This window comes from Nerophis lumbriciformis, linkage group LG04 (genome assembly GCF_033978685.3).
Source record: "Nerophis lumbriciformis linkage group LG04, RoL_Nlum_v2.1, whole genome shotgun sequence".
Classification (NCBI taxonomy): Eukaryota; Metazoa; Chordata; class Actinopteri; order Syngnathiformes; family Syngnathidae; genus Nerophis; species Nerophis lumbriciformis.
This window is the reverse complement of record NC_084551.2, coordinates 4,476,515-4,495,000: the sequence shown is the minus strand read 5'-3', so window position 1 is coordinate 4,495,000 and position 18,486 is coordinate 4,476,515. Positions and strand designations below refer to the sequence as shown.

At 37.9% G+C, this 18,486-nt stretch overlaps 1 protein-coding gene across 1 annotated transcript in view; it reads right to left on the bottom strand.

Moving 5' to 3' along the window:
- Positions 1–18,486, bottom strand: part of abhd16a (abhydrolase domain containing 16A, phospholipase) — a 35,462-nt gene that overhangs the window by 4,966 nt on the left and 12,010 nt on the right. The window contains exons 4-16 of the mRNA XM_061947573.2: positions 16,201–16,287; positions 15,971–16,056; positions 15,805–15,878; positions 13,645–13,752; positions 13,462–13,576; positions 13,286–13,387; positions 13,133–13,196; positions 12,992–13,041; positions 12,712–12,835; positions 3,892–3,996; positions 3,764–3,827; positions 3,619–3,675; positions 1,429–1,491 (exon numbers count right to left, since the gene is read on the bottom strand). Coding sequence (XP_061803557.1) covers positions 1,429–1,491; positions 3,619–3,675; positions 3,764–3,827; positions 3,892–3,996; positions 12,712–12,835; positions 12,992–13,041; positions 13,133–13,196; positions 13,286–13,387; positions 13,462–13,576; positions 13,645–13,752; positions 15,805–15,878; positions 15,971–16,056; positions 16,201–16,287 — 1,099 coding nt within the window. The remainder of the gene's footprint in view (positions 1–1,428; positions 1,492–3,618; positions 3,676–3,763; positions 3,828–3,891; positions 3,997–12,711; positions 12,836–12,991; positions 13,042–13,132; positions 13,197–13,285; positions 13,388–13,461; positions 13,577–13,644; positions 13,753–15,804; positions 15,879–15,970; positions 16,057–16,200; positions 16,288–18,486) is intronic.

The window sequence follows — 18,486 nt, the reverse complement described above, 5'->3', positions numbered from 1 at the left end:
CAAAATAAAGAATGTTTTTTTCCTAAAAAACACTTTTGATTGGATCAGTGCCGACTGTTTTTGGCAATGGACCAGTTAGTCATATAATCTGTTATTACTTTTGCGATGTAGCTCGTAGCGTAGTTTACTGCAGCAGACTTGAGCCTCCTTTGTTTACAAGTGTTTAAAGCAGTGGCAGTGAAAGTAGCAACATGATATAGAATACAAATGCATTTTACAATCAATATAAACATGCATAATTCCAGGATCTAGCATTGGTGGGATACCGACTGTATAGAAGTTGAACTTTAATGTATAGTTTGAGACATGAAGCCTGGCTGTCTTCTGCAACAAACCACGGTAAGCCACGGTCTCGCTCTATAATCTGGGATGTTGTGTTGAGGTGAAAGTCACTCAAAAGAGATGGCTGGTGGCGGTCATATATGTCCATAGTGCACAATAAAAGCAACAATGCTAAAAACGACAAAACATTCCTGCCGGGCGGGGGCGAATGCTGCCTTGGCGTGAGGAGACGTGGTGAGTAGGGGTTCATTTACATCTGACAACTCCGCCTCTTAAAACGGCTAGTTTTCAAAGGTAGCAAAACTATGGCTTACAAATAGGTCTGTAAAAACGAAATCAATGAAAATGTTTCACCAAAGAACCACCATTACATGTTATGAAGACCAAAATAAAGCTGTAGGAGCCTAAATGCTGTTTAAGTTCATTTACATTTTATGGAAGGTGCTTTATTATATTCAGCCAAAATGGGACTATTTACTTTATTTGCATAATACGAAAATGTATATATTGCATTCTTACAATAATTATAAGGTACACTTTATTTGTAATTATTACATTTGTCTGAATAATTTTATGACGTACAATTTTATGCTGCTTTAATAGTGACGATTACGTAACTGTTTAATTGCATATATGGCAGAAGGATCTGTGTAGTAATATGGTTTGGACACAATGTATTATGGGTAATAGCAGTCAGGTATGGTGGAATTGAGCCACACAGTTTTTTGACCTTACTCTTACTTTTTCTAACTCTTTCTTACTGTAACAAACTCTCTTTAATTTGCCATTCATTTGTTCCCACATCGTTATTGTTTTACGTTTTTGAATGATTAAGTTGACAAGTAAACGATACAAAATGAAGAGGAGCGTCTGGAGTTTTGTTTGTTGTTGCCGCAGCAAGCGGGAGCAGGAGAAAGTGGAGGAGCGTCAAGCTAAGGCTTCATTAGGAAACTACAAAAGCGTTTTAAAAATATTTCAAAAAAATCATAATGTGATTCCTTTAAAAGAGCACAGAGCTGATGCAACCAGATGCCACATACAGTACAGCTACAAAGTAAAACAACAAAAAAACTAAATAATGATCAATAAATAATACATATGTGCTGGATGTAAGTAATAATGTATAAATAAAAAAACACAACCGACCTGAACTGAAGCAGCTTGAGCAAAAGGTCGTTTCCTCGATTAGACATGACATCGTCTGGGCTCCTGCAACAAGTTGATAGCAAACATTAGACACAGTTACAAACACCAACAAGACCTGCATTTGATTCTCCTTTGTCTCTTTATAAAACTGCAAAGTTTCCAATACATTTATTTGTAGCGGCTCGCCACAATTTCATTTGGGACCATCACGGAAAGAGTTAGCCTTTTTATTTATTCATAGTATTGTTGTGTTCGCCCTCTCTCTTAAACACATTATAATGGGACCGTCTGTGTGGCTTGTCGTTCCACCTCGCACAGTAAATGGCATCGTAACTCTGGTATATCACTACGGTATATTGGCGAGTAGATGAGGTGTGGTAAGAAGCAGATGTACAATAATGCAGGGATTCTCAACCTTTATGAGCTCGGGACCAACTTTTCCAATTCAGAAGGGGCCCAGGGCCCACTCAAATATTAACACTGAATACGATTACTGCTTTGCACACTCTTTGCATTCTCTCAATGAGCTTCAAGCACACCTGTGAAGTGAAAACCATTTCAGGTGACTACCTCTTGAAGCTCATCGAGAGAATGCCAAGAGTGTGCAAAAAAAAGTAATTAGAGCAAAGGGTGGCTATTTTGAAGAAACTAGAATATAAAACATGTTTTCAGTTATTTCACCTTTTTTTGTTAAAGGGGAACAATATCACCAGACCTATGTAAGCGTCAATATATACCTTGATGTTGCAGAAAAAAGACCATATATTTTTTTAACCGATTTCCGAACTCTTAATGGGTGAATTTTGGCGAATTAAACGCCTTTCTATTATTCGCTCTTGGAGCGATGACGTCACAACGTGACGTCACATCGGGAAGCAATCCGCCATTTTCTCAAACACATTACAAACACCGAGTCAAATCAGCTCTGTTATTTTCCGTTTTTTCGACTGTTTTCCGTACCTTGGAGACATCATGCCTCGTCGGTGTGTTGTCGGAGGGTGTAACAACACGAACAGGGACGGATTCAAGTTGCACCAGTGGCCCAAAGATGCGAAAGAGGCAAGAAATTGGACGTTTGTTCAGCACACTTTACCGACGAAAGCTATGCTACGACAGAGATGGCAAGAATGTGTGGATATCCTGCGACACTCAAAGCAGATGCATTTCCAACGATAAAGTCAAAGAAATCTGCGAGCGGATGAGGGTATGTCTACAGAATATATTAATTGATGAAAACTGGGCTGTCTGCACTCTCAAAGTGCATGTTGTTGCCAAATGTATTTCATATGCTGTGAACCTAGTTCATAGTTGTTAGTTTCCTTTAATGCCAAACAAACACATACCAATCGTTGGTTAGAAGGCGATCGCCGAATTCGTCCTCGCTTTCTCCCGTGTTGCTGGCTGTCGTGTCGTTTTCGTCGGTTTCGTTTGCATACGGTTCAAACCGATATGGCTCAATAGCTTCAGTTTCTTCTTCAATTTCGTTTTCGCTACCTGCCTCCACACTACAACCATCCGTTTCAATACATGCGTAATCTGTTGAATCGCTTAAGCCGCTGAAATACGAGTCTGAATCCGAGCTAATGTCGCTATTCCTTGCTGTTGTATCCGCCATGTTTGTTTGTATCGGCATCACTATGTGACGTCACAGGAAAATGGACGGGTGTATATAACGATGGTTAAAATCAAGCACTTTGAGGATTTTTTTAGGGATATTGCGTGATGGGTAAAATTTTGAAAAAAACTTCGAAAAATAAAATAAGCCACTGGGAACTGATTTTTAATGGTTTTAACCCTTCTGAAATTGTGATAATGTTCCCCTTTAAGTACATAATTTCACATGTGTTCATTCATAGTTGTGATGCCTTCAGTGACAATCTACAATGTAAATAGTCATGAAAATAAAGAAAACGCATTAAATGAGAAGGTGTGTCCAAACGTTTGGCATGTACTGTATATTCTATACTATATAAAAAAATATATAAAGGAGAGACAAGAGTTTTTCTTCAGCATCGTTCTCCAAAATGTCAGTTTTTTAGGACTGCAGCTTGTCTCCCAAAATGCAATCAAAGAACAAATCTTCTTGCTTTTTGATAGCTAAGATACATTTTAAGATTACAATACATAAATATATGCTTATTACAGTACTTTTACAATAGCTCCCCAACAGTTAGACGGAGTGACACTTACGAGGTGGTGATAATTTCATCCCTGGTTCTCCGGATAAGCAGGACAGGTCCTTGGTATCTGATGGTAGACGTTAGCATTATCAATAACATCACATGAGTATACGGACTGTAATAAATCTCTTCACCGATACAGTACGTCTACTCACTTGAGGAGCTGCTCTGAATTGTTGAGGTTCATGTACTGTCGCACTGTGTGCTGCACCAGGGGTCCTGACACGCAAGAAATGGGTTACCTCATGCTAAAGTTAATAAGCGCTACAGCATGAGGACTCACTCCAGCTTTCAGGCATGACTTTGAGGGCCAAAGGCAGGAGGTCGTCAAAAGAGGCGTCCAACACCACCGACTGGATCTCTGGGTATGACATCACTGCCCAAGTAGCTGCGGGGGGAGAATGTGGACATCAGAGACAGTGTAGACCAGCGATATTCAACTTGCAGCCCAGGAGTTCAGTTCAAAACTTGGACAAACATTTTTGCAGAAAATTCCTAACAATACTCAAGTGCTCCTGTTGTACAGAGGAACTTGGATTGGCAGATCCTTGCATTGACTTTTAACCTCGCTGGCAAACACACTAAGGTGTTCCACAAAGCACCCCTTTAAGTCCTCTCCTTTTAGGCAGTTATGATTTGTTCTCATAATGTGATTCATGTAACCAAGGTGTTGCTGTATCTTGTTTACTTCAGGTGCAGTCAGGAGTCATTTGTTCAACTTCTTTACTTATACTAGTGGTGTTCCTCAAGGTTTCATTTTAGGTGCTCTCTTTTTTTCATCATTTGGGCTATTCAACTAGTAGTCTGCGAGTTCCATTCATTAAACTTGTGAGAGACTCACATTTTTGCAACTGCTTCCTAAAAAAATTGAAGTGCTGTCATAAAGATAATTTTTGACTAGGGTTTTTGCAGAAGGTCCTTGAAAACAGCAGAGAGCTCCTGTAAATCTGACAAAATAGACCAAAATCAAATGTCTACTGTAGAGGATGTTGGTTCTCCAAAATATACCAATAAGAATAATGATGAATAAAAATACTAATGGTGTAACAGTACACCATGATCACAGTATAGTTAATGTTCGGTATAGGGATGTCCCGATCCGATATTTGGATCGGATCGGCCGCCGATATTTGCCAAAAAATGCGTATCGGCAAGGCATGGGAAAATGCCGATCCAGATCCAGTTTAAAAAAAAACTCCGGTCCGTGTTTTCCAACGCACAGATTTAAATAATACATTCCACTTTTCTGCTGCTCCCTATTTCCGTTCCGCATTTTCCAGCACACCTTCAACACATCCACAGGTCTGTGGATTCTCACGCAGTTGCTTTTAGCTGCTGGCATTACACGACAGGCTCTTCCCACTCCTTCTTCTGTCTCCTTCTCACAGACAGCAAGCGCAACTTCTTACACACGTCACACGTCACAGACGTATACGTCCTCTCCCAGCAGAGAGGTAGCAGCATGGCTAACGTTAGCTGTGATGCTAGCGCAGCCGCTAAGGTGCGCGCCTGCTCAAGCGTCCTCTGCGCACGGCAAATCTATGCCACGCACAAAATCAAATAAAAAAATAAGCGCATAACAATTTTCGACACACAGACACGACAGAGAAAACAGTTTTCGTCATCATTGTTCAAATATTGTGACGTCTGTCGAGACGCTTATCTCCATTCGGTGCCACACGTCCACACCATCAAAATGCCGAGGCAAAAATTTCCACATCAACACCATATGAAAAAATTAATGATTTTTTTAGTTGTGATTTCCTTCTCTGCATGAAAGTTTAAAAGTAGCATATATTAATGCAGTATGAAGAAGAATGTTTTAGTATAGACATGCAAGCCTTGAAAGAACATTTTGAAAATCAAGATTACATTTCCTGCAAATGGGTGCATTTCTACCCTATATTTTAACTTTAGATTTATTCTCATATCAAACTCTTTTGGCTGTCTTTTTGACACTTACATCCGGCGCCCCCCTCCACACCCTGGATTATAAATAATGTAAATAATTCAATGTGATTATCTTGTGTGATGACTGTATTATGATGATAGTATATATCTGATAGCATATATCTGTATCATGAATCAATTTAAGTGGACCCCGACTTAAACAAGTTGAAAAACTTATTGGGGTGTTACCATTTAGTGGTCAATTGTACGGAATATGTACTTCACTGTGCAACCTACTAATAAAAGTCTCAATCAATCAATCAAAACACATAGAATCATCATACTGCTGTGATTATATGCATCAAGTGTTCATTCAAGGCTAAGGCAAATATCGAGATATATATCGTGTATCGCAATATGGCCTTAAAATATCGCAATATTAAAAAAAGGCCATATCGCCCAGCCCTAGTTCAATGATGCCATTTCTGTTTGTCATGTATAATTTTGTCTATTTTGTGTTTATCCTTGAATAAACAGGTCAGTTTCTTGTTACCAACCATTGTGTATTATTCAAAATCCCCTAATTCAGCTGGCTAGTTGTTATCAAGAGTACTAAAACCCTTTTCAACATGATTCTGACAACTAAGTAGGCTAAATAACTTTAAACTTTAATACATGCTCGTATAGGCCAGTATCGGTCAGTATCGGTATCGGATCGGAAGTGCAAAAACAATATCGGTATCGGATCGGAAGTGCAAAAACCTGGATCGGGACATCCCTAGTTCGGCACAGTAGGAAAGTGTCACAAAGCTTGTTATCGCCGTCAAGTTTGGGGAAGAATTTTCACAAGAACTCAAATATACTGTATGTCCGTCAGATACCACAACATATTTAGGGGAATTCATTACTGTACAGAGAGTAATTGTTTTTTTTAGATTCTCCTTATGTAGTGACTTTAACATTGACCTATTGAACCCTAATAAGCAAAAATCCATTGATGATTTCATTGAGACAATGTATAGCATCCGTTTATATCCTAAAATCACAAAGCCAAGCAGAATCACAGGACACTGTGCTACGCTTATTGATAATATTTTCACCAATGATTTTCATAATAATATTACAAGTGGTCTGCTTATAACTAGAGATGTCCGATATTATCGGCCGATAAATGCTTTAAAATGTGATATCGGAAATTATCGTTATCGGTTTCAAAAAGTAAAATTTATGACTTTTTAAAAACACAGCTGTACGGGGTGGTACACGGACGTAGGGAGAAGGACAGAGCGCCAATAAACCTTAAAGGCACTGCCTTTGCATGCCGGCCCAATCACATAATATCTACGGATTTTCACACATACACAAGTGAATGCAAGGCATACTTGGTCAACAGCCATACAGGTCACACTGAGAGTGGCCGTATAAACAACTTTAACTCTGTTACAAATATGCGCTACACTGTGAACCCACACCAAACAAGAATGACAAACACATTTCGGGAGAACATCCGCAGCGCAACACAACAGAACAAATATCCAGAACCCCTTGCAGCACTAACTCTTCCAGGACGCTACAATATACACCCCCCGCCACTCCCCAACCCCGCCCACCTCGCATGTCTCAAATTCCAAGCTCCTGTTTTGAGGCATGTTAAAAAAAATAATGCACTTTGTTACTTATTGTTTAATGCATCAAGCGGGGCATCACAACAAAATTAGGCATAATAATGTGTTAATTCCACGACTGTATATATCGGTATCGGTTGATATAGGAATCGGTAATTAAGAGTTGGACAATATCGGAATATCGGCAAAAAAGCCATAATCGGACATCTCTACTTATAACCAACATCAGTGATCATCTACCAGTTTTCACAATGTATTATAGAAACTACAAGAAGAGGAACATGGACGACAAAAATACATTTCAAATCTATGCAGTATATCTTTCAAAAATGACCTAGAAAAGCAAAGTTGTGTTGCAATATGAACAATGAAACCGATGTTGATCATTTTTTGTCATAATGCTTTTTGACAAACATTGTCCATGGAAACAACTTAGTAGAAAGCAGAAAAAGAACAATCAACCGTGGATGACAAAAGAATACAAAAATGCTTACAATAAGAAGAATACATTATATAGAAAATGTATAACACAAATAACTACAGAAAATTAGTACAAAAAGTATAACAACAAGCTAACTGGCATATTAGGAGTACATAGAAAATAATATTACAGGTGTAATCAATTATTAGACAGGAACAAAAACAATATGAGAGCAACATGGGGAATCCTCAATAGCTTTATTAAAAATGGCACTAAGAGGGATTACTCACAATACTTCTCAGACGGAAATACAAATAATGAAAACATGAAGGAAGTAGTACAAAGCTTCAATAATTACTTTGTAAATATTGGACAAAATTGGAGGAAAGGATTCCAGAACCAGTTTCAACTGAGGACTTTAATGACAACATAGATAGAAATCCCAACTCAATGTTCCTCACGAAAGTGACACTAGAGGAAATAGTTAAATCATATAAAAAAATGCAAATCCAAGACTTCTATCGATTGTAAACGATTTGATATGGAAACGATAAAAAGGGTTATTGAAAAGATCTCAGGACCATGTATATCAGTAATCTTTCATTTCAAACAAGCAAATTCCGAAACAAAATTAAAATAGCTTAAGTTGTACCGATTTATAAGACTGGAGACAAACACCAATTTAGAAATTATAGACCCGTTTCTTTACTTCCACAATTTTCTAAAATCATTGAAAACTGATTGGACAACTTCACAAACAAATATAGTCTATTCGCAGAAAACCAATATGGATACAAAGCTAATATTTCAACATCGATGGCTTGAATCAAAATACTGTAACAGAGGAAATTACCAATGCAAAAGCTGTTAAACAGTGCGCAGCAGCAGTGTTTATGGATTTAACTAAAGCATTTGACAAAATTAATTAATTTTAATAAAAAAATTAGAATGGTATGGCATCAGAGGGTTGGTCTTAAACTGGGTAAGAAGCTACTTAAACAACAGGAAGAGATACGTGAAGCTAGGCCAACACACGTCTAAATATATCCTGTGGCGTACCACAGGGACCAATACTGGGACCAAAATTGTTCAATCTTTATATAAATTACATTGGTAAAATTACAAAAGACTTAAAGTTAGTATTATTTGCAGATGATACAACAGCGTTTTGTTCAGGAGAGAACACACAGAATCTAATACAAATAAGAACAGAAGAAATGAATACATGAAAAGGATGGTTTGACAAAAACAGACTATCCTTAAACCTCAGTAAAACCCCAAAAAAATGCTATTCTGTAACAGTAGAAGAGACAGTCAAACACAAATAGACGGAATAGACATTTAAAGAGTAAAGTAAATCACATTTCTAGGTGTAATGATTGATGATAAAATGAACTGGACATCTCATATAAAAATATACAACATAAGGTGGCAAGAAATACATCAATAATGAATAAAGCAAAATATGTATTGGACCAAAAATCACTTTATATTCTTTACTGCTCGCTAGTGCTACCATATCTGAGTTATTGTGCAAAAATATGGGGAAATAACTACAAAAGTACACTTCATTCATTAACCGTGTTACAATAAAGATCAGTTAGAATAATACATAATGTTGTATATAGACAACAGTCAAACCATTTATTTATAAATCAAAAATATTGAAATTCCACATTATAGTGAATTTGCAAACACCTAAAATTATGCACAAAGCAAACTATAACCTGCTACCCAAGAAAGTACAACAATTATTCTCAAAAAAAGAGAATACTACCTCAGAGAAATATGTAACTTAAAACATTTGTATGCATGTACAACACTTAAAACATTTAGTGTATCAGTATATGGAATTAAATGATGGAATGGATTAAGTAAAGGAATCAAACAATGTACTCATATTATCCAATTTAAGAAACCGTTCAAACTCAGAAGTGTACAAGTACAAAAAAGAAGAACCATGATAAAAATTCTGAACTTGTTGATAATCTTATTCATCTTAGTATATGAAATACAACTTATTTTGCTATTATTGTTATTATAAGTGAACAAAACTGTTTGCTAGGGTAGGATTAAATAAGCTCTGGTTCTTCCTACTCCTTTTTGAACATGTTGAAAAGAGAAACTGGAAATTGTGATATCATGTAATTGTAAGCATGTTCAAAATAAACTCAAACCAAAACCAAACAAAATGAAAAAAGGCCTCCAGCAGAAAGGGCACTTTTCTCATGTATACAAAAAGGGCAGGTGTTTGAGCCCCACTAGGGGTCTACCTGTGCACATGTCTGTAAACAGCTTGAATTCGTATTATTTTTGAAATATATAAAAACTGCAACAGTAACGTTTTGACCAGTGTGAATGATTATTTTATTTATAGGAAATAAAAGTTCCTTATTGGCTGAAGTGCGACATTAATATTTCCAGCTTGTAACCGCATTCCAGAACTATTTTAATTATTTGTTTTTATTTGGTTTACTGGAAAGGCAAAGTGTTACCAAACAGGAAACTTTACCAAGCTCTAGCTTCTCCTTAGCAGTATCACTACGACTCCCGCTAGCCAAAGCTGTACTGTATTAATTGAGGGTAGGGATGTAACGGTCCTGTAGATACTGCGGTATTGCGGTTTCAAAATACTTACAGTGAAAACAGTGATTCTCAGTTTGCGGTGTGTGTACCACTTGTGGTACGTGGGCTCCATCTAGTGGAACGCCAAATAATCACTTGATTAAAGCATAATGTTTTATTTTCCTATATTCAAACACAGTGTTACTGTTGAAACTGTGTGTAACGTTCGCGGTCAAAAATAAAAAATATACTTGTTAAATAAAACCTCTGCCTTGTTTTTAATGAATACTTAAGCCTACTATGCTACTGTATTTTGACGCTGGTCATTATGGTTATACTTGAAGAGTTTAGTTTTTTTCTGAGGTGGTACCGGTACTTGGTGAACAAAGTTTGACAACCACTGCCTTACAATAATGTTGTGACGTGTGACCGTATCCAACGAAAACTTGGTGAGTGTACTTTTTTTCGGGTGCTTTTGCATAGGCCGGTCTGAAAATAAACTTCATATCTCAAAATCCTCTGCGCAGCGCGGTACCGGCAAGGTGGGGGATGAGATTCTGTAAAGGGTAGAAAAAGAGGAAGCATGCGGGAGAAGTGTGTTTGTAGCAAACGGACAAACAAACCCTGGTGAAAACATAACCTCTTTGGTGGAGGTAACAAAGTCTGCGTATTGCAAAGCAAAGCACGCCACCTCCATCTCGAGTGTTTCCAAGTCGACACAGACCAAGTCATGGTGCACGGCGCGGAGGGAAACATCGGATGGGAGCGTGGGAACACAAGTAATATAAGAAACTAATGGATAAACCATCACTCGGAAAATATATTCGAAGCCAGCGAGGCTAAAAATCAATTTGTGAGGTATTTACATTATTAAGAGTGAACTTTTTCTGAGAAACAGCATTTTCCAAACTGATATGAAAAAAAATGTCCACTGCAGAGGACACTGCTTCTCAGAAAGCAACTTGGAAGACACTAAAGTGAACATTATTGTTTTACATTTGTAAACACTGGATGTTTAAAAAGATAAGGTTTTTAAAAAAATATATTTGCTTGAAACAGGGGATGTTACTGCACAATACTCGTTAGTAGTAATTAATATGATTAGAACAGGGGTGCTCATTACGTCGATCGCGAGCTACCGGTCGATCTTGGAGGGTGTGTCAGTCGATCACCAGCCAGGCATTAAAAAAATAGTCCTAAAAATGAGCGTCACTTTCGTGACTTGATTGACATTCACGGCCCCCGAGGGTCTTCTGAGATGACGCTGGCTGCTGCCAGCTCATTAAAATTACCGACAGGAAGGCGAGAAACACTTTATTTCAACAGACTGGCGCCGTACCTGTCGTCAAAACTCCAAAGACCGACTGCACAGTTGCACAATAAAAGCGCTTCTTCATCCTGCCTTCGCTAACAAAATAAGAGTCTCAGAAAGCTAGCGTGGACAAGCTAGCAAGCTACGGAGTTTGTCGCGACAATGTATTTCTTGTAAAGTGTATACAAAGAAGTATGGAAGTTGGACGAATAAGATGCCAAAAACCAACCACTTTCATGTGGTATTGGACAGAAAGGAGGACTTTTTTTCTCCTCCATTCGAAAATGCGGACATTATCAGCACCACTGTCTGATTCCAATCAGTGCAAGTCATCAGAATCAGGTAATACACCAACTTATATTCTTGTCTTCATGAAAGAAAGGAATTTATATGTGTTAAACATGCTTGTATTATCTTTAAACACTTTTAACTTATTAACAATATTAACTATATGTGTTAAACATGCTTGTATTATCATTAAACACTTTTAACTTATTAACAATATTAACTATATGTGTTAAACATGCTTGTATTATCTTTAAACACCTTTAAGTTGTTAACAATATTAACTATGTGTTAAACATGCTTGTATTATCTTTAACCACCTTTAAGTTGTTAACAATATTAACTATATGTGTTAAACATGCTTGTATTAACTTTAAACACCTTTAACTTTAGCAATATTAACTATAAGTGTTAAACATGCTTGTATTATCTTTAAACACCTTTAATCTATTAACAATATTAACTATATGTGTTAAACATGCTTGCATTATCTTTAAACACCTTTAACTTATTAACAATATTAACTATATGTATTAAACATGCTTGTATTATCATTAAACACCTTTAACTTGTAAACAAAAACATATATTTCATAAATAAGTAAATATAAATGATATATATGAATGAGGTAGATCCCCACGACTTGATCAATTGAAAAGTAGCTCGTCTGCAGAAAAAGTGTGAGCACCCCTGGATTAGAACATTTGAGCATTATGTTTGTGTTCAATGACAGTAGTGAAGTGAAGTGAATTATATCTAAATAGCGCTTTTTCTCTAGTGACTTAAAGCGCTTTACACAGTGAAACCCAATATCTAAGTTACATTTAAACCAGTAAGTGTGTTTATCCTAAACATTCCTGCCACTTAATTTTACACACTATGACATTTTCTCCAAGTCTTTTGTTTTTGGGCAATACAACAATAGTATTATATTGTGGCCTGATACTGTGACAATATCGTACTGTAAGACGCCAATAATAAGATAGTATTGTTGTGTTTGTGTACCTGTGAATCCGCCTATGGACCAGGCGTATACGACTATGTTGTTGAGCTGGAAGCCCAGCTTGTGTATCGCAAACTGAATAACAACATCCATGGCGTTGGCCTCATTCTGTGGAAAAGGCACCCCCTGGAAGACAAGATAAACAAAACATGATTTGTACCTTAATAAGCTCCCGTAGAGGAATTAGATACAATCCCTCTGCTGATGTTATCTACAATTCCAACAGTCGCTTCCCCTGCAGTCCGATCAGTAGCACATTATGGCAGCAAGATTGCTGTTTACCGTACTGCCTCCGAAGCCCGGATGGTTCCATCCCAGGACGGAGTAGCCGCCTGCAATGTGCATGAAAACACAACAGCATTCAAACCCCCGCAAAGTGACTCAACCGCGCGTCACATGACACTTGTGAGGACCGGTTCTCACCTTCTAGGGGGGTGTTCATGCACCCCACCTCGTAGAAGCCGGCATTGCCTTCGCAGCAGATGACCTGCGGGCGGAACACAAATGTGAGTGGAGACACACACACACACACACACACACACACACACAGATGGCATCATGTGTGCAGTCATTTACCAGGGTCTGTCCCTTGCGTCCGCCGCCTTCCCTTCGATCCACAAACATGGTGTCGATCTCATTGCCGTCACATGCTATCATCTTGTTCCTCTGCCCGTCAAACTGTGACAGACGGAAGGCGGGAGGCGTCTTTATTAGAAGCTGTTCGAGGAGTTTAGAGAGTGTGTGCTTGTTACCTCCTCTATTAGCTTGGCCTGGCCTTGCTGGAGCATGGGCCTCATGGCTTTCTGCAGCAATCCCACAGAGCCAGGATACAGCATCCTCCTCCCAAACGAGTGAACGATGAGAAAACTGGAACATAAATGATGATGACGACCATGTGCGGTACAGTGCGACAAGCTGTTAGACGCGAGGAACACCTGATGACGTGGCATGGCACAGTGCGCATGGAGCGAAGCACGCCGTCTGCTGCTCCTCTCAGTCTGGGCTCGGGCTTCAGCAGAGACACGCCGGCCTTGGAAAGCTTCCTGTCACACATAGTTAACATACTTACATCACGCTGATGAGCTGAGAAAACATTATGGTCAAAAAAACGATGGCGGACCAATTCCTTTTCCACTGGAAAACAAGGCACTAAAAGGCACATAACATGTGTGACATAAACCACTGCTGACATTTGGGGATACGCGAATACAAAATGAGAAACGTTTTAGATGTTTTCTCTTCCTGTTGCTGTGCCTCAGCTTTTCCACAGTGTCCACTTTGCAGCGGCTGCCCTCCTTCTCCTCTCGGATCATTTGTTATTTTGTTAACAGCCACAAGCGATCCGTCGCCGTTATTGTTGTCATTTGTAAGTGTGTCTTGTTACAACTGATACGTGCAGTGTTGCTTGTTTTTTACAGTTTCCAGCATTAAATTGAACAGCCAAACCACAGAGCTGAGCCGATATTATGCAGTGCAAAAGAGGCTAAAAAGTAGAGATGGAAATCTTACAACAACTCACGATTTGGTTCAGGTTTGTAGAGTGACGAATTGATTCAGAATTGATTATCGATTCCCCACGATTCTTGATTCAAACAGATTCCTGTGATACATTATTTGCCATAAAAGTTATAATAAAACACTTTTCAAAACAGGTTACTGACGTATGACATTTTCACAGCAAGTAAGAAACTTTAGAGAAGTTTTTCCAATTATTGAAAATTATTAATTGATTATGAATCAGAACAAATAATTGCGACTCGGATGTGATTTTTTTTTTTTTTTTTTTTTTTGAGCAGCCCTTTTTGCAGTTATCCCATAACTTAGACCCACAATTAAATGAACTTCAAATATAATTCTACAGATTGTATATTACATCGGATTTTTCAAAAATTTGAGGGACAGCTAAATAGAAAAACCTGTTATTTAAAACTGTGTTAAAAAAAAAAAAGTGTCAGAACTAAGAAGAAAATAATAAAAAAAATGTTCCTTGAAGAATTTATCTGGCAACTAATTCTTTTTAGATTCTTTATTAAATTTTTAAGTGTATTATATATAAGAAATATTTAAACAATATACTTTTTCAACATATATTTCCCCGCATTTTTTTACTTTCAATTTAAAGGGGAACTGCACTTTTTTTGATTTTTTTTTTTTTTTTACAAAAAAATCTATCATTCACAATTCTTATGTAAGACAAGCATACAAGTCTTTCTTTTTTTATTCATTCTAACGAGTAAATAAATGCAAGCAAAAGTCCGCTTACAACGGAGGTAATAGGACTCGTTCTATTCTGCCTACAAACAAACACACACATTTCAACGTTTTATAAACACGCTGTAAGTATATATGTAACGTAGTAACAAGCACATTCATAATAAAATGTAATATTTATGTATTTTTGCTCATTTTAAGCATAGAGTGGCGCATTAATTTCATAGACACATCACAACGTTAACTTATTCCTTCAACTGCAACACTGACTACAAAGTATATAGACTTCATGAGAGACAACAAACATAATAAAACAATCACTGACTGTATTATGTCTGCTCGGGATGCCGACTGTAAGGATGTTGATATATTCCTGTTTAGATGAAGAAAAACTTGGTGGGTGAAAACCAGCATCTTTCGCCTATCTTTCTTGCCATCTGCGGGTTTAAATTGGCTGTCAAAGATGATCTACTTCTCGGTTTATGTCCACATCATTTTACTATCAAGGTGAGAGGTACGATTTATAATTTACAATTAACTCTCACAAGCTCAGAGTCGAGAAAAGAAGCTCACCATCTGACGATGTCAAGGTGATGGTGTTTTCATGGTCAGAATAAATGCAATTGACGCAATGACGTCATGGCTCCGATTGGCTCCATTATATGCACAGAAAGATTGTAAATTATAGGAACATTTTCAAAAAAGGGCAGTTCCCCTTTAAAAACAAAGATATGATTTTTTTTTTTTTACATATGAAAATTTTAAATTTCTAAGGTTAGTGGACAAGACATGTCTCTTACGATTACAGATATGACTTAGTGCTAAGAGTCAGCTTTAATAAAATAGCCTATTCATTTATTCAACCAATAATGACAAAATCTTACGGATTGTTTGCCTCTGCCCAGCGGAAATCTGCAGGCCATTGAGAGAAGTCAAAGTCGTAGCATCTCAGTTTTTTCTACATAGTTTTAGGAAGAAAGACACCAGACGTTATGAAAAAGACTCATTTACACTTCTCCCAATCCTTTTGTGAAGCTGACACATCCTCACCTTGTTAGCTGGTGAGTGATTCGTCTTTGCCTCCTCCAAAATGGAAATAAACTGAAGATATTCTGCACTCCTCCATCTTCCCCAGCCTTGAAGAGGAAAAAAAGATGAAGTGAGGCTAAAAAACCCACAATTGTGCTACACAGGGTACAGATGTCTCACACTTAATGATATATTATTGGCAGCGTACATTTGGACTCATGCACCAAGGGACTGAATAAGTGTCATCTCACCTCGCAGACACGCCACTCCAAAAAGACACAAAAGCGCTGTTGCCATATACTGACTCACTGGTGCCAATTTACTGCTGCAGATGTAGCCTAACAACAAAAAACACACACGGAACATGAATTAATATGAGAAGCTGAAGCGTAGCACAAACTACCTCCAGCAATGAATGAATGATTCAGTTGTTTGATTTAATTACACATGTGGGAGAACTGAATTTCATATGATATCCACCCACTCACATCATCACACACACTGCCGGGTGAAATCTCAAGGAGGACCACACTTAAAGGTTCAATGCTTCTGATAAAGCTAATGAGGAAATCAAGGGAAGAAATGTGTCATGTACACTGGTACCTTAACTTATTAATATTTTGAGATACGAACAGTCTAGTTGTGAGCAAAATTTAAGCTTGTGATTTAGGGCTATAAAAGTAAACATTGATTAAATGATTGATTGAAGCTACGACCCTCCAAGCCGCTAGATGGCGTCGAAAATGCCACAGTAAATGCCATAAGATCTGCCCAAAAACGTCTGAACTTACTTGCTAGCATTAGCTAATAGCAAGAGATCAAAATAACTGTTTTCCAACTTTTGGAAACCAAACCTTTATTTACAGCTACTAAATCCTTCTCTCACTGAGACTTTCTTACCACCCCCACAAATAACATCAAATAACACTGTATTTTGAAACATCACAGAATTTCAATCACAATATAACAAAAAAGTGAAGTTAAAAATTCTCCACAGACGCCATTATTTGTGAAACCTACTGTGTGTAGTACAACAACATAAAGCCACAACACAACAACGTTAAGCCACATAAGCGACAACGGAAGTGAGGGACATAACGAAAATGACAGCGGAACAGAAAGTGACATGGATTAAACAATTCATTTTCACTTACTTTTCCGACTTAGTACACTAAAACTTGCAATTTTCTGCCTTAGATACTTGGTTTGTCTGCAAAACTTTAACTTCCGTTATATCCATCACTTTTGTTGTCACTTAATTTTGTTGTATTGTGGCTTTATGTTGTTGTGTTGTGGAGTAAAGTTGTTGTGTTGTGGCTTTCTGTTTTTGTGGCGTTTGCATTTGTAGTGTATTTTTTAACCATGTTGTGGCTGAAAATTATTGCGTTGTGGCTTTATGATGTTGTGTTGTGCCGTTTGCATTTGTTGTGGCTTTTTTAATAGTGTTGTGGCTGAAGGTTTTTGTGTATGGTATTTGTTGAGACCCTTCTCAGCCACCGTATTGATAAAGTGAAATTAGTCAGAACACAGTTATAAAAAACACTAATTTATTTTGGAATGGACTAACGCTGTCTTTAAGTTTGAGTGGTAATGTTTTTTGGGGGGATACCTAGTGGCTTCAATAGTCCATTAGGTTAAGCTCATGACACAGTAAGTTGTTATTGGATACTTTCTAATAAACTTCTGCCTGTGAGACTTTCTATCTGTAAGTAATATGCAATAATAGTTATTTGATACTTATTTATAGTGACAAATGTTTTGTAATAGACGGCAATATTGTCAAACTAAAGACATGTATTATGCATTCTTGTGTGCTTAGCTGTTGGAAATGTTTTTAAATAAAATAAAAAATGGGTGGAAAACCAGGTGCATATGTCAGTAGAGGTGGGCTGTCGAAATTTGCCGGGCATTCCCTTAGCAAGGCCTATGGAAGTTTGGGCATCACAGGGCAAAGCAAGAGGAGAGCCATCTAGTCAGACGTGGAGGCAGCAGGTAAGGCATAAAGACGGCTCTGGCTGAAGAGGGAAGACAAGTCACGTGGACACAGGCCAGGGCTTGATCAAACCCAGTCAGGTTGCCTGGTAGAGGATGTCTGTTGCAAGACCTAAAACTCCCGGTGAAGCCAGGCAACAACACTAATGTGTCCAAGCTTGGGCATAAGAAATGGGCTTTAAACTAAATATTCTGGTTTGACCAGTGACAACTAGGAAAAGACTGGTTTATAACTGCGAAGAGGGCCGGCTGGATCTCACAAAAGTCTATGGCCCAATCCCGCATAAGTAAATTGAAGTTGCACTTGGACAAGCATCATGAAAGCAAGAAGATAAAACATCTAATCTTGGACTATTACAGGGAGTTCGGCCTGAGGGTCTCTTTTGGCCAGACAATATCAGATTTACAACGACTTGAAGTGGGGATAATCAAAGCTGCACCATCTCCGTGACCCTATTTGCGTTGTCAATGAACATGCTTGTTAAGTCGGCTGAACCTTCGTGCTGTAGCCCGTTCATCAAGACGACCACCAATCAGGGCCTTTA